The sequence below is a fragment of the Elaeis guineensis genome, chromosome 3 (genome assembly GCF_000442705.2).
Source record: "Elaeis guineensis isolate ETL-2024a chromosome 3, EG11, whole genome shotgun sequence".
Classification (NCBI taxonomy): domain Eukaryota; kingdom Viridiplantae; phylum Streptophyta; class Magnoliopsida; order Arecales; family Arecaceae; genus Elaeis; species Elaeis guineensis.
The window spans coordinates 119,295,493-119,313,204 of NC_025995.2; the positions used below are offsets into that span (position 1 = coordinate 119,295,493).

A 17,712-nucleotide genomic window follows, 5' to 3' on the forward strand; every position below is an offset into this window, starting at 1 on the left:
TTTTTTAATTTAATATATCCCCTCCCCACCTCCCCTCCCCTTTCTCTCTGTCTGTCTTTCTTTTGACTTGAAAACGTAGCTTGGGGCCACATATTTTCAACTTCAAATTAAAAAAAAAATAAACAACTTAATTCACAAATTGAACCTATAAATTTAATTTGATCATTAAATCATAAATTCAACTCATAAATTTAAATATTAAAATTTATATCAAATGTCCATGTGAACTCAAAAATTATGGATTCAACGCACGAATTTATCCTACGTGACCTCCGAACGGTAGTTTCTAAAATAATTTCTGAACAATGCTATTTTAAAAATATTTTATTAGAAAAAATATTATTTAAAAAAAAATCCAGTTCTACCGGTCATACATTTAAAAAGCTGTCATAGAACCATGTGTTTTTTTCTTAAAAGAAAGAAAGGCAAAATAAAAAGGAATATTAAAGCAAGAGCAGAAAAAGGAAAGATTTAGCATATATAGCAGCCCTTTACACTTCCAGCCAAAGACTAACAAACTGATACAACATAGATCAGCTAATGCACCTTTCTTTTTCCCATTACTAGCGAATACCCCTTCCCTTTTCCCACTACTGAGTCCACGTCCATATTTCGGAACGGCACTCAGGTCAGTGATCTCTTTTTGAGAAACGACTGAAGAGCAACATGATTCTGAATCTGCACCAACTTTTAGCCCTTATTCCGAACTTACATTGTTGTCAGATAATACAACATTATTGCCTGGTTCAGAACTGGTTTCGTTACTGGGGTATGGTTCGATCTTCGTGTCTTCATGGGCAATGCTGCTACTAGTTTTGGCTTCTGAAACACCATCCCCTTGAGACTCAACCGATTCACTGTTTAGAGACTGAGCTGTTCTGCTCATTATTGTGAGATGAATTCGCAGATTCATTACTGGATATTGATTCAGTCACTGTTCAGCTGAACCATTGCCATTATGTTCATCCTCAGCAACATTGATTATTCGAGACTCAGACTTCAGATCACTCGGCTCTCTGTTACCTGCCCTGTCTGCATTATCATCTCGAGATTCAACTGCCTCACCATCAAGAGTCACATGGTTTGGATTCTCTGAACTTTTCTGCTCACTGCTGTCAGAGGAATCTGCAGCTTCATTATTGGAGGTTGTTTCACTCTTTGTTTCTTCAGTAGAACCATTGCCATTAATTTCAGCATCACTGGCATTGCCTTCTTGGGATTCACCTGCATCCACATTAGTAGCCTCACCATTTGCTGGCTTATCGACATTTCTGTCTTCAGAAGCAAGTGATGAATTTGCAAGTTCATCATTGGACTTTGAATCACTGTTTTCTTGTTCATGCACATTCTCAGGAGTAACTTCAGCATGGGAAGCCTTATCACCACGGGATTCAACTACTACATTGTTTTGCTCAGAAGCAAGGGATGCATTGGCAAGTTGATCATCAGATCCTGTATCAGTCCCTGCATCTTCAAAAGAATTAGTATCAGTAATCGCCTCAGGAATACTGTTAGCCTGGGATTCAACTGCTTCTGTTTTAGGAGTCTCCTTGTTGGCTGGCATCACTACTTCAGTGTTATCTTCAGCAGAACTCAAGGAGTTAGTAACCTCGTCCTCAGATCTTGTGTCCTTTTCCTCAGTTTTTCAGCACCAGTATTGTCTTCTTGGGATTCAACAGTTTTCCTTTCAGGAGTCTCATTGTTGGTTGACACTGCATCATTTTCTTCACTGGGAAGGGACTGACCGGAATGCTCTTCATCTGATCCTACATCAATTTTAGCATCTCCAACCTCATTTCTGCTAATTTCAGCATCTGCAGCAATGGTGCCTTCAGATTCTACTTCCACCTTTTTATGGAAATCATCATTTGTTGATACATAATCATTGCTTTGATCTTCAATAAGAGATGAATTGGATGATCCTTCTGCTTCAGGCATTGCTCTATCACTTAATTCACCACCTGTTTCAAGATGCTCACTGTTAAGTTCTGCAATTTCACCAGTTTCAGTTTGACTGGTGGAAAGCTCCTCTTCATCTGAACTTGTTGCTTCCCCATTATCACTGGTTGCCCCATTCAGTAAGAAGGTTTCAACAACACGGTCATCTTTTGGAAGCACATTTTCTTCAATTGAGTCATCTCTTTTATCTCTATTTCCATTTTGATCAAAAGAATCATCAGTATCCTTTTGACTGGGAAGTCTTATAACTTCCTCTATGGCTTCACCTGTACCATTACCAGCACCTTTGTCTCCACCATTAATATGAGAATCAGCATTATTATCTTCACTGCCTCGTTGCTCCTGTTTACTTCCTATTGTCTCAGTATCTTTGATGTCTTCTCGAGATTCCTCATGTTCTTTGTTAGGAATGGCTTTTTTACCCTTATCATCAGGGTACTGATTGAGAGCATCATCCTGACCTCCTCCAGCTTCTTTTGTTTCAGATGTCTCCTCGAAGTTTCCTACATGGTTGTCTATGACAATCACATTCTCGGACCCAGCTTTTGCTTTACGCCCCAGATGAATGTCTCCAGCTCCACTGCTAAGCTCATTTCCATCATTTTCAGTGTATCCATTATTTTTATCATGTGAGCGCTTGATCTGGTAGAGCAACCATATGGCAAGAGCTAGAAGCACAGTTACCTGTACTATGTTTTTAACCTTAGATCCTTTTGATCTCTGGTGCCGGCTATTAGACTGGAGAAGCATCACTGACACCCGAACAATTTCTGCAATATTAAGAACAAATTTTCGAGGTTATTAAATCAACTACGTGGTCAAACTAGTTCAATAGGGGATTTAGTTCCCTGTTAAACCATTCTGTCTTGACAGCTGAACCATATATCAATCAATAGGCAAAAATTCAAAGATCTTCAACTTGTTTCTTGACCTTACATGTGTATCTGGGGATTAATGAAAACACCATGTATTAACACCAAAGATTTCCTAGTCTTGGAGAACTAAATAGTATACTAGTCTGAGGAATCAAATATTCCGTTGATGGAATCAAAATTGATTATACCATTGCAGAGAAAAGTAAAAGGTGGTTTCTGATTATAAGATTTACTAACAAATTCAAAATTTTGCTTCAGGGTCGGTAAGAATGATTTAGAGAATGGACAGATATTTGCTAAATACAAGCAAAGCATTAATAGCACTGGCAATAGAATGAGAAAAACAAATGTCTGAATCAATGATCTCTAAAAAGTTATATTCAGTTAGTCTCCATATCTTTAGGTTGTGGTTTTAACTGAGAGCAGAGACAAAAAAACTAGAATCTGGAATTCTATGAATCATTCACGTCCACCTCCCAAGGAGAACCTATTGTTCCATCCAAATCCTGAGGAACCAGAGAAGAGACAATTGGTCCTAATTTCCAAGTTCTAACATAAGTAAAATGCTTACCTAGCCTTATTTCTGTTTTCAGGTCCAGTTCTATTTACAAAGATAGCTCTCAATGGCTGACGTTAATGGTCATTTGATATAAAAAGTAACCCCTCCAACTTCTCCCTCCCATAAAATAGCAATAACCTCGTAAGCCATTTTATGAAACTCATTGTATTAACTTTGAAGCATCCCGGATACTTATTCTACTACTAAAGCCAAACTAGCTGAAGTGTATGCATTTGTGAGGCTCAATTGATTTCGACTCCACTTTTCCAATTTCCAAAATAACTTTTAAATATTACAAGTTACATGAATGCTCCTCCTTTCTTCAACTTTCTTGTGCTCGCATGCAGCTCCACAACATGGACCCACCATGCCATGTTTCTCACATGCATCACACATATTGTGCTCTATTGATATATTAATGAGACATGGACTTCATGTGGACTTTAAGTTCCGAAGACCTAAATATATGTGATAAATAAAATTATTTCGTCCAATCATTTGAGAGACTCCAAACTTCATATAATCACATATATCATAACCCCAAACAAAAAATGAAAGCTCAACTTATCCAATGTCTAGAGTACAGAGCCACTTTCCTCCTATGGACCTATGAGGAACTAATCAAAGAAATTGCCAATAGACAGCATCTGAGCTCTTAGGCAACCAAGCGTCATAATTTATCTTGCACAAATTCTTCCCAAAAATTCCTTCAAAGGACAAGATAACCTTTGATCCTGTAGTAACTATATTCAAGAAAATGTACATGGCAGAGCATACGTTCGGATCCAATATATCTTTGTAAGATTAATAGCAAATTAGATGTTACGAAAGATGCTTTCTTTCCTCCAAACTCCACCTTTTTTTTTCTGAGCAATAGGGAGGTGATCTACACAAAACAACCATGAAATCTTGAATGCACAAACGCTATCGATAAACCATTCCAACAAAAGTATTACTTAATACAAAGCAAGGAGATCTCGAGTTTCCCAAGAAAATCATAAATCAACGCAGTAAATCCTACATTATGTTCAAGAATCCCAGATCAAAAACAAGATCCGGAGGTTTCTAACTCATCAAGAACAAGAACAGTTCTTTTTCGCCTAAAACGCGAATTCTCCGACAAACTATAGATCTCGAACATTCATTTAATCACGAACACAGTCTAAAGATCCGGAGAGCTTATCGCAGATCTAAGCATCAATGCACCAAACACAATGTTAAAAGGATTGAGAAATTTGAAAAAAGAAAGAGCGCAAGCGTACAAACCTTAGATAAGCAATCCAGTAGCTTGAAGAAATAGAGATCGGATCAAAAAATAAAAAGCCACTCAGCTGCTGGGATGGAAGCGAGAGGTGGAGATCCCGGAAAAAGGGTCCTCCTTTCCTCCTTCCCTGCATTACTCCTTTTATATATTTAGGGAATAAAAAAAAAAAAAACCTTTTTTCTCTTTATAAGATATAAAAAAAGAAAGGAAGAAAAAAAAAAAACTTTCGAAGACGAGATCCACCGTCTCTAATCCCCTGTCGGTGAGTAAAAAAATTAATAAAATTGAAGAAAGAAATAGCTGGAGTTCAATAAGGAGGCGGTTAATTTTTGCCAAGGTTCCTAAAATGCCCCCGCTCCGTTTAGACCTTTGTGTGCACCCGGATCGATTATTGGTTGGACCTGGTCCATTGGATCAGATATTATTTAACCTTTTTTTTCTCTATTTTTTCTCCTTAACATATGTTTTATCATATGTTTAATATTTTTTTCTTTCTTAACAACAAGTGTTATCATAATATTTAATCTTATTTTTTTCAAACTAAGTATCATTTATCTATGATCCATTTTGAATCAGATCCAACCAATAATTTTTTGTGCACCTAACCAATACCTATTTCTCTCACCCTTATAAGTGAAAGTGAATTGGATCTTATTCCATCCAGCTCCATCTTCATGTCCGAATGTATTTGAATATAGATATAATTTTAATATCTGACTAATATCTATATAATATCTATAAAAAAATATGGATATAAATAGCTAACTAGTCAATCATATTCACATATTTAATTTTATATAATATTTATAAATTTTAAATATATATATATAATCATATTAACATATTATTATTTTGATTTATGATTTACTTAATAATATTTTTAATTTTATAATCATAAAATTTAATTATTTGATTTGTATCTATATTTATATTTGTGATTATTATATTTATTTTTATTTAAAATAAATATTGATATAAATTTATATCTGACTAATATTAATATCTTTATTTACATTTGTTAAACAAAAATAAAAAAATATGAACATATAAGTATCCCACCTGCGTCCGATTCGATTGCAATCCGAGTAGGAAGTGGAGCAATCCGAGTAGGAAGTGGAGCAGATGCACCTGTCGACAAGTTAATCAAAGTGGGTATGTGGCTATCAAAGGCTGTGATAGCACTAGGTAGGCCCCGTAACATGTGAGCTCAATGCGCTCGCAAAGTAAAAAGCCAGTCTTTATTATATGGCTTTGGATTTGCCGTGTGAATCCTCGCTTGCTGTTAGGATGGCGGAGATATAAATATTTCTCCGGGCTCTCACGGATTGTGCATCCAAAGCCCACAAACTTTCAGCTTTGCTACGCAAAGCAGTGCGGAATAATTGTGGACCCTCAGGTCTGCGTAGAATGGATGGAATAAATTTTCAAACACTAACATGTGGTATGATTCGATTCTGTACTAATGGAATTCGCAGAAGGCCCTTTCTGCCAGGTGCTTACAACTGACCAAATACATTCAATATTTTAGATCAAAACCAACACGCATTTTCCTTAAAAAAAAAAAAAGTGGGGAAGAAGAAGACTAAGAGATAGGTCATCTCGATCGGAAATGCTCAAGATATGCAAAATTATATTTTATTGATGGCTAGAATTGCACAAGCAATGCAGACTTCATACTCATCAAAATGCACCTTTCAGTATATTTGAAGAGACTGCTCTAGGTTTACCTACATAGTAGTAAGCAACGTTCCGCGTCGTTTGATGATGGCTGGTTTACAATTACTAAAATTGGATTCAATCGTATGGTTCACAAATTTGGAGAAGCCACTAATTTGCAAGACTTATTCTCTCAAATCGAGATAACCGGTATAACTTTTTGAATTGGATACAGGTTTGTTCGTATTAGTTCTAGATTGGCTCTTGGAATTGATGCAAATATTTTTTTTCAACTAGAGTTTTCTTACGGAAATATATGCATTTAGAGTTGAATAATTATATTGCTACTTCCGCCAAACCTTCATAAATTTCACACCTTAACCTACTAGTCGGGGCTCAACATAGAGGTGTCATGCGAGTTGAGAATTTCGATTGACTATTTTTCTTTTTACCTTTAAAGTAATGTGAAGGAGTACTACTCACAACCATTTAAACTTTGGAGCCATATGCATCAGGGAGTTGGGAGCTGGGAAAGGATCAGAGCTGATCATGGGCTAGACGTCAGATTTAGAATATACTTATTTTTACTCAGATTTCGGGTAGGATCTATTTAAAATTTGATATTTTTAACGTCCAACCCTAGCCTACGACCAGCGGAGGGCAGAGGGGGACATGGAAATCTTTATAAAGTATTTCTGAACATGAAATTTAATACTCTAGTTGGAGGCGTGGGCTAGACTCTAGAAGTGGAAAATACTTCAGCAACAGCCCATGTGCTTCAAATTGTGCACCGCATCACCTTTTTCACCAAAAGCATATAAGCTAAGGAATAAGTACTTCATCTGCTTCTGTTTGGAATAAGATGGACTTGAATCATTGGACAATTCTTGCATTAGGCTAGTTTTAAAAGAGGAAAGCAATTTTTAATCGCTGACTAATGTTTGTAGAGCTCTCTGAGTCGGTCATCGGAGAAAGAAAAACTTGGATTAGAAACTTTTGCAATCTGAAGCAAGAGTATAAAATGTAGCTCTTGAGTCACATCGTGACATTGGTGCCATTAGCATTTCTACGTGACACCTGCAAATATTTTCCAGATTACCGTAAGTGCCGGTATAACTTGCTTTCAAAATGTTGTCATTGATAGCGCAAGATGTTTTAAGCCAGTGATTTAAAGTATGAACGAATAATTCTACCCAAAAAAAAAAAAGTATGAACCAATGGTAAGAGATCCAACTAATAGACAACTTAATTTTGAGGACATGTGTATCCTGGGCCTTTGGGCCAAGAATTTAGTAAACATAAGAAAGCTGTATACTGGATGTGCGGTTTTAGTCGGTATCTAGGTGCGGAACAGAGATGAACCGGGCATTAAAGCCATCACAGGGATAGGTCAATGCACATATCTGTTTATTATTTAATAATTTTAATTAACACTTCGAATATCTACTTGTTGATCGGATAAGTATTATGTAGTGTATATATATATATATATATATATATATATATATATATATATATAAAATAAAAATATATTTTAGAGAAAGGTCCGTTTATTATATTTAGATCCACCTTTATGTGTGATGATAAATAATTTTTAACAACAACGATTAGCATCAATCGTGCATTTCTTTCTTTAATTTTATAAATGATAGTGATTTTTTATGAGAAAATGTTCAACATACAAAAATAAATGCGAAGATTATAAAAGAGATACAAATATATGCTATTTTAGGTCCTACTTGACCGGAATTGACTTGAAACTCTTCAATTCGTCTCAATGTATTGGTTAATCCTGCAGATTAAATCATATCGCTTTTTTTCATGATTCAGCTCCAGCATATCCTAATTTTCACAATTCAATTTGGCATTACTAGAAAACTAAACTAACTATCCTTAAAAGATTTACACCAATAATCATGATCCTAAATAAATCTCTATTAGGATCCTTACCTTAGAATCTGGAACAAATCAATTCATCATGTAGTATCCAAAATGAAAACCTGTTGGATCTGAACTCAGCCCAAACTGGATCAGCTCATGCCGGTTTTTTTTTTTGGTCAATCTCTCTGCGCTTGTCTCACCCTCACCTCAGGCCTCATCCGGTTGCGAGTTGGAGACTTGCAGCCAGTCCCCAGACGTGAGCTCGTTACTCCTTTACATAAATGGAGGCTTTACGAAAGTTATGGGGACCATCATCCTTGACTTCATCAAATGGGGTTTTGGTGTGATGGTGACGTGACCAAAGCCGGAGAAATTATTCAGTACATTGCCATGCAAGGCACCAATCACAGCCATCGTTTCCTATAGTGGTGCACTAATATACTAAAAATTATTGATTAAAATAAATCTAGCTAAACTTAGATTAGAGATGACTAATCATAGTTAATTATGTATTTTAATTATTTTTATTTATGCATGTTTTTTAAAAAAATTAAAATTTTAAATCACTAAATAATATGATGATATTTTATTGAATGATCCGAAGCCTATACGATAGAATAAGTCTAACCAATAATTTTTTCTAAAATACGTGTTTGATAAAAAGAGTTCATCGGAATAAATAGCCATAATTGGTGCCATGCGCCGATATATCACATGCACAGTACAGAGAATATTTTTTTTAATGATTTTATAAAATTCTAGATGAATAACACAGTCTAGACATACTCCTCGATCTTAACAAAAATAAATAAATTAATTTTATTGAATAAAAAAGTGACGATTACGGTGTATATTTTAGGATAAACTAGTGAAAACTCCTCATTTGAGATTAAAATTAAAAGTAGCTCCCCAATTGAGTTTCACTTAAAAGCAACTCCCCAATTGATATAAATGATCAAATTATCCCTGCAGTTATAAACCAACACTAAAACAACACTACGATATTAGAAAATAATACTGTCTTATTGTAATATAATATTATTTTATTATAAAATAATACTGTCTTGTTATGATGTTAAAGTATTACAAAATAGTACTTTTTTATTATAATACAATACTACCTTATTATAAAATAGTATTATCTTATTGCAATATGATACTATTATAAAATAATATTATTTTATTATAAAACAATACTGCCGTACTATAAAATAATACTGTGATATTAAAAAATAGTACTGTCTTATTATAAATCGATACTGCATTACGTATTATAAAACAATACTGCGATATTAAAAAATAATATTATTTTATTATAAGTCAGTACTGTATTATTGTAAAATAATACTATCTTATTGTATAATCGTACGAGAATACAAGGGTATAACGGTTATTTCAATTAAAAATGAGAAGTTATTTTTAATTTATGTTTGAAATGGGAAGTTATTTTAATTTAAATTTTAATAAAAAATTATTTTTTTAATTTAAAATATAAAATAAAATTTTTATCTAATTTATTATATATATATTTTTAATTGATATTGTGTGTACGTACATCCTATGACTGCACGCTACGGAATTGAATTGCATGATGTACGATGCAGAACGAAATTTTTTTGTCCTGCTTGGCGATCGGAAGAAGTGCGCATGCATGACACGAGCCCAATCCGATCCACTGCCAAAAGGTGCCAACAAATAAAGTCACCTCAGCGAATTAACATGGCCCGTTTAGGAAGCTACGGTACTGGCCTTAACCTTTATCGAACTTGAAGAGCAGCCAATTTTTCACAACCCCCCAACCCCTCCCAAAAAAAAAAAAAAAACTGCCATCTCCACATCCTTATGATCAATAGATAGCGATACCCAATTCCAACACGCGTCCCTGAAATGGCCCAAACAGAATCCCACCCTTTTTATTTATTTATTTATTTTTTAATGTCCGAGATGTTGATTGGACCAAATTATATCCTGCACTGTGCATTCAACAAGGAACCAGCATGCATAAAGATATTCCTAAAATGTTTGTGTGTGTATATATATATATATAATCATGTGCTTCATATGACGGTGCATCATACTAATCACATGCATGTATTTTTTTAAATAAATCATCAAGATGAGCATATAAGGAATGGAGCCCGTAAGAATACGCACATATAATTGATGTGATGCATACATGGTGCATGTGGTGCAAAATATAAATTTTTAAAATAAAAAATAGAGTGATATAAATATATTTATGCATGTTGGTTTATGATCGGACTGATTCACTTGCTAAACAGTGGATCTGATCTAGCCAGAAATTTATGCATAGTTAGCCTATAAAGTAAACCATTAGATCTTTTCTCCAAGATGGTGACATGAAAACTAAGAGAGGTCTCCAATGTTTCGAAGTAATCGAGTACAATTGTGATGTTAGTCAAGAATGGAGGGATGAGAGGTCCACATGGAGGGCTCGTGAGACATGCGTCCGTTAAAAAGCATTTCGTTCAATAACTTTTTTGCCGTCCAACTTGCCTAATCAATAATTAAGCCCTCTTTTTCACTCAGCCTTTTCCTTTTCATGGTGCCTGTTAATTGGCCTGCCATTGATAAATCTTAATCCACTCCACACAAAAGAGCGAGAATCACACAGACTTCATTTAGAGAACGTATGAGGGTTGTGGACCCTCTTGGTTTTAATGTGGTTCAGCTTAGGCCAACTGGATGTTGCTCCTACTTTGAAGCTTTATTAGGTTTGCCATCTTGCCCTCCAAAACTTGGTGAAGACGTTCAGAAAATGCCCATCAAGCATCTAAAGGACTCTCACTAACTTTCTTTCTTTCTTTTTTTCTTTCTTTTTGTTTTTTTTGGGATGAAATGGGAGGCATGACCATCCGGATTGTATTAAGTTAAACCAAAAGATCAATAACAACATCTGTGGCAGAATCATCTCAGCTTATAACTGCATAATTAAAGGACTCTCACTGTCATATGGCTTGTTGTTAGTTTGCAGTCATATCTAGTCCAATTTTCCTGCTCTCCTCTTGATTGAGTTTTCTTGGCTCCAAATGCTTGCAAGATGGCATTCTTAAACAATTTTAAATAATCTAGAATTGCATAATGAACATAATCAATTCTGTTTGGATGTATGTGATTTTATGTTGTTTCAAACCGGATTAATTTTGGACCATGATAGCAAGTAGGAACTGATTTTATTTGACCATGGACAACTTCAGCTTCTAATTCCTCGTATGATCAACATTATGGGCATATTTGATTAGCAGAAGTTGGACTCTAGAATAGGATCAAAAATGAGTGAATCTCATTCCAACTGCTTGGTCAAGAAAGATTTTATTTCTGTTCAGATTCCAGAGGGAAAAAAAAATATTCCAATCCTCCACAACCAATCCATATTCTTTAGTACTCCATATTTGCTTAGGGAGTATCGTGGCTAAGATACTTCGAGTTAGCCCCATCTGTTTGATCAAGAGGATCATCAAATTGATATGGATCATTTTGATCACTATGGCTAAGGTTGGATAGAGTTCAGGAGCAAGATCCGTCACATCAAAAAGTCATTTTGCAAGTCAAATATCTGAAGGCCATAATTTGATAAAAGGACGTCTAATTTCAATGATCTTTTTTTTGAAATTAGATAATTTTTCGAGATCTAAGATATGATATCATCTCATTAAAGAGATGATATCCTTAATGATTAAGATGAAATTTTTTCATTTGAATCCCAAAACGAACTGATCAGTCCAAAAATTTTCCTTTTAGATGAAACTTTGATCGAGCATAGCGTTTAATCCGAAAAAAATCTGATAGAGCAACAGAAGAAAGAGTTGATGTAGAAGTTGAGATCTACCTCCCGATAGAGTTTTAATTTTTTTTAGATTATTTTTACTAAGCACACCTATTTCAAATAAAAGAGTTCTTTTGGAACTAAAAGAGAAATATGATCTAATTTGTATGAAGACAAAACTCGTTATTAAAATAGAGGACATATACCTCATTTTTAATCAATAAAAAAATAAATAAAAAGTGAAAGAAAAGGGACTTGAATCTTTACTTTCGAAATTCTCCTCTTCTTTTATCTTTTTCTTTTGAGAGTTCCGAGTTGAGCAGGTTGAAAAAAATCTTTCTTCTTCCTAACCGAATCACTATTTATAATTTATTTTGTTATCTCAAATTCTATTCAATGTAATAAAAAGAGCTAGTGCGGGCTGGCCACTTCAACCTCCTTGGATCATTTGCACATAAAGGAACTCTATGGCACAAGAGTCTCTTGGTGGCACACTTAAGTGGACTATTGGTGTTGTTCGTTTTGCCCTTCTTTTTTTTTGTCGGCGCACTGGTGAACCGCCCCCAATAATATAGTAATTCTGGCGGGCCACTTTCACAAGACAACAAAGTCTATGTGCGGAACTAACAAAACTGTGCCCCAAGCTACAGAGTTTAGGGCATTTGTGAGGATTGAGATACCAAAAAAGCAGAGGAGTATCTTACCAGATCCAATATAAAGAGTTCAGGCAGATAATTTAATGTCACTCAGGTAAAGAGCAAGATATAAAGGAATTCGCCCTTGCATTATATATAGAAAAATTAAAGATAAAAATAATGCATGTTGATGTAGATTGCTTCACTGAACAGCTACAAGTCCATCTTTTAGAAAAGTGCTCTCGAGGAATAGTTTGTTTAAGATATCCCAAGAGATCACCACTTAGGAAGGGCATTCCGGGCTAGTATACTTGGAAACCCTAGTCCAGTTCACTTTGAAAAAAGAATCAAAAGCCCTCGGGTCCCGGAAGCAAACAGTTAGACACTAATACTGTTTGTATTTCCAAATTTAGTAGTTGGAGGAATGCTCCTTAGGACATGCCTTCTTTAATCGTTCATCCTTTCATTTCTCATAATGAACCGAACTACTAAATTTCATGAATCATGACCGGATATTCTAATCATACCTGAATATTTCTCACCAGAGATTACCAGGAGGAGCCTAAAGTTGAGGCAGCCTCTCTCCTTGTTATATAAAGTTCTGGTCTTCTAGAAGCATATAATGCATCTATGGTGGAGTTGTGGGATCACCCATCTAGCTGTGTGAGAAAGAGAGACTTCAATTGCTTATCCACTCAAATAGTTCTAAGTTAGAGGTACTGGCCTACGTCTCAAAGAGTGCTCTCTTGCTTTGTGTCTGTTCTGAAAGTGGGACAATAGGGTACGTCTTCCTTTTGCTTTAGTTCGGGAAAGAATGGCTTGCATAATACACAAGGTTCCGCTGGCACTGCTTTAGCTTTCCTAGCGGATAAACTTTCAGCAACAGTCCTGCAGATTCTCGCCAACATAGATCATTATTGGGGTTTATTATGAGTGGCACACGGAGAGCAGGCTAGAGGAAGATGATGATGAATAGCGAGTTCTCGATATGGCCTTAAACCATACCAGGAGCACTTCAGAGTGTGTTTGATTGGAAAGAGTTAGACTCTAGAACAAGAATAAGAATAAGGATAGAAATAAATGACTACCATTTTAATCATTTGGTTGGAGGAAGGTATTATTTTCATTTCGATTCAAAAAAAAAAAAAGAAAATGCTGCAATCTTCCAAAATCCAATCTCTACGGCTTTAGTATTCAAAATTCATTCCAATTCCAATTTTCATTCCAGTTATGAACCAAACATATTGAAGGATATGGCCATTCCAACTCCTATTCTACTCCATTCTAATTCTGGTTTCAATCGCGAGTTGAATATAACCTCAATAAGCTTGTTTTCAAGCGTAACTCTTTATAACTAGCTTGAGAAAAGCATAAAGAGTACAGTAGGTGCAAGACAAGGAATGGGCTCATATTTTATGCACATTACCAATCTATCGTTAATCACAATGAGAGCAAGTTGATCAGACATTCATCAGATCTTTGATGTCTAATGGATCTTGTGGCCTCACTTTTTTAAGCAAAAACGTATGTTTGCTAATGTGCATCTTGTGTCCTCACTTTTCGATGCATCTCAACGATGGCGCAATAGCCAATGTTGACGGTCAAATGGTCTGATTAGTGCCGGCCGGACCCAACTAGTTTCCAATCCTAATCAGCATAGGATCACCTCTGCAGTGGTCTATAGGGTTGGCTATTTGTTTTTTTTGGTAATATATAGGGTTAGCTATTTGATGACCAGTGTTGAATTGATAGTTTGCAAGTTCTATGATTGAAAGTTAAAAGATTAGGGTCCCAGAAAGACGATGAATTAGTGGCAATCAACTGAGGATATATAGAGACGGTAATTTTAGCCAACCCATAGGATATCTGATTTGGTCCAATCCAAATAAGATAGATTTTATCTGATCTCATTAGAACTCGGGATAGATGTAGATTTTAAAAAAATATTCGAAGCGGATTTGGTTCTGGTCTGGATAATTACATGTCTCATCCTGAATCCGATCTAATATAATCTTAATCTAAATTTTTATTTTAAAATTATAATTATTTTATAATATTTATATGATGGGTTTCTTTCCAATCTAATCCAATTTGATCTGATCCATTTTAGATAGTTAATCTGATTCGATCCGATCTGCATTTCTTCTTGACCCGACGTGAGATGAGTTTGGATGGACATGGATATGAAGTTTTTAATTATGAGACATATATGTATATTGATCATAATCTATATTTGATCCATTGCCATCCTTAAGGATAGAATATCAGATCCATTTGAAGGGATCATTGAGCGACTTATAGTTTATAACTATCCTTTTGGTGAATAGGCTCCTTTACAAGAGTGCCGTGGACATTTCATTTTTTTTCTTTATCATTATCCCATTAGCTTCTGTCTTTATCGATTTTCTCAGTTCTGACTCAGCTTCAGACCTGATTGTTTGTCTGCATCAAGAAGAGCAAGTTCATTACTTAGGTAGCTAGCTAGTTGTCTTAAACATTGAAATCTGGCAACATGAATTCTTTATGGAAAGCTTACGGTCATGATCGTATGGATACGTGTATGCCATTAGTTGGTTTACCTTTCAATTTTTAATCTTTCCTAATGATAGCTTTTATTGGCTGCCAAATTGTTGATCAATTCTTTATCAAATATTGTGTACAGCTTGTGTTCCGTGAGGGAGTTTCTAATAATAGGATCGGGACGATGGGCTGGCTGAACCGCGCTGGAGATCAAACAAAGAGGTCCACTTCAAGCAGCAGCTCAAAAACCTTTTCTTAAAAATTAAGGACACGCCAAGCTGTACACGTCACATTAAAAAAAAAGGGCCCACGTACCCTCCTCTTGCCACGTGGCCTCTTAGGTGTCAGAAATTCATAATCACGCACCCATTGACGCAGTCCAACCGATCTTGATTACCACAAAGCCCCATTGCTTCCTTTCTAAACATGCAAATGTCTCCATTAAATATTGTCTTAGATCAACTTAAAAATCCACTAAGCTTAATATTCCATGTTTATCCTCCACGTTTCAATCTAGCAGTCATTTCGAGCTCCTTCAGTCTCGGATCTTCTGTTGATTGAGGACTTTATAGTAATTTCCGAATCAATAATTGCCAAAGAAAAAAAAAATCTTCAGTCACCTTCTCTATCATCATTCTTCCCACTAAATATTAAAATAAACACCCCCATATTTTTCCGGTCTCCTTCCCTTTACGTCCTCTTTATATGCCCTCCCCCTTCCCCCCACTCCACCCGTACCCAACCAACGCATTAACTTTTCTCTTCTTCCTTCTCGTCTCTCTCTCTCTCTCTCTCTGAAAATTTTCAAAAATCCCCAGTATCAGAAACGGAGATAGAAGAAAGGACAGGGACCGACACGGTCGCAATGGAATCAAGCGTGGCCAAGCGGCTGTGGCAGATCGTACGGGCGGTGTACTACATGATCCGTAAGGGAATCTCCAAGCGCAAGCTGTTGCTGTTGGACCTCCACCACCTCCTCGACCGCGGCAAGATCGCCGGAAAAGCCCTCGGCAACCTTATGACCTTCCATCACCACCACCACCACCACCACCACGGCGACGCCTCTGCCTTCTCGGGGTTCTCTTGCCGGTCCTTGGATCCCAACCTCTCCTACTACAACCCCCGGGAGGTGGAGTTCAGCTGCAGCAACACCCCCGCCCATCCTTCCTTCCTCACCGCCAAGCGAAAGCATAGCCACCGCCACGACTTCTACAACTACGACGTCGCCGCCGTCGCAAAGGCCTTCGAGATCCTCAACTCCGAGGAATCGGATACGGAGTCGCTAATGGCATCACCCTCACCAGCCCCGATTTGGAGCAGCTTCGGTAGGAGCCCGGCGGTGGTGCGGCAGCTGAGGATAACCGACTCGCCGTTCCCGATAAGGGAGGAGGAGGAGGCCGACGGATACGTGGATCGGGCGGCGGAGGAGTTCATTAGGAGGTTCTACGAGCAGCTTCGCCTCCAGAGAAGCGTCGCGGCCACACCGGAGTATACATTCCCCCGCGAGCCGCTGGTCGGCCGAGCTTGAGATGGCCATGGATGGTTAATTACTTGAGCTGATTTATGTGAATAAATAAATTATAAATAGGGTACGATGCAAATCTATGTTGTTTACCTCGCTTCGCTTTCTAGTAATTGCTTTGGTTGTTGGAGAGGATGGAAGGTGCAGTTGTTCATGACTCAAGTGCTGAGCTTTCTATTTCTCTTGCACCTTTTTCTCTACTAGTTTGTTTTCTTTAGGGACCTTTTTCTCTACTTTGTTTGTTTTCTTTAGAGGCTTTATAAGATCAACCCCTATTTAGATGCTTATTTTCATGCTGGTCTTATGTCATTATTTTCTTAAATTCACTGATATGCACGCATGACAGATTATGTCGGTTTCACCAACTCCCTTCATCACTTCTATAAAATGATTCCAAACATTCCTCTGGTTTTTCAAAAAGAAATAAATAAAGTCGTAAGATAGAATCCTGATGAGATGCTTTAATGTCTTGGATATGCCATCACGGAAGCGCTGCTGAGAACAGCATGAAAAAACTTATGAAGCTTTATGCGTTGGGCTAAATGCAAGGTTTACAGACCTTACGGCGAGGATAAATAAAGAGACCAGGGTTTACCCAACCAGGCCTTCGGTGTATGGGACAAATCTCGTGGACATGGTTGGGTTGGTAGCGGCACAGACAGGGTTGTCCTGTACTGATGTATGATTTTGTTTCATATTTTTTGTTTTTGTTTTTGTTTTTGTTTTTGTTTTGATCACAGTAGAAACCAGAAAAGGTGGTATCTGGAACAGAAGGATCTCCTGATGTTTTGTTGTTTGGAGCATCTCATAGAAGTTTTTTTTTTTTTTTTTTTTTAAATAAAATAATTCAGATTGTCATGCTGGGTTTGTCGGCACGCTGTCGGAAGGGGGAGGCTGGCTTCCAATCAATTGGAGGCAAAACAGAATGTAAAGTGATGAGATGGCTGGAGGTGAAGATATCGGCGTGGACTCAGGCGGAGAAAAATTATTGGACACAGTTGTTGCTTGTAAGAGAGGAAGTCAAGTAATCGTAGGCTGTTTAACATTGGAAGAA

The 17,712-nt window shown here is 36.6% G+C and overlaps 1 protein-coding gene and 1 pseudogene across 1 annotated transcript; one reads left to right on the plus strand and one right to left on the minus strand.

Moving 5' to 3' along the window:
• Positions 1–443: 443 nt before the first annotated feature.
• On the minus strand, positions 444–4,799 carry LOC105040540 (uncharacterized; annotated as a pseudogene).
• Positions 4,800–15,850: 11,051 nt separating this feature from the next.
• LOC140856638 (uncharacterized) lies at positions 15,851–17,023 on the plus strand. Its single transcript, XM_073254634.1, has one exon. It carries the CDS (start codon positions 16,002–16,004, stop codon positions 16,662–16,664), a length of 663 nt encoding a protein of 220 aa, XP_073110735.1. The 5' UTR covers positions 15,851–16,001; the 3' UTR covers positions 16,665–17,023.
• The last annotated feature ends 689 nt before the right edge of the window (positions 17,024–17,712 follow it).

Bases quoted from the DNA above. Each gene is read 5' to 3' on its own strand.
- LOC140856638 (XM_073254634.1), top strand. From the start codon at position 16,002: ATGGAATCAAGCGTGGCCAAGCGGCTGTGGCAGATCGTACGGGCGGTG.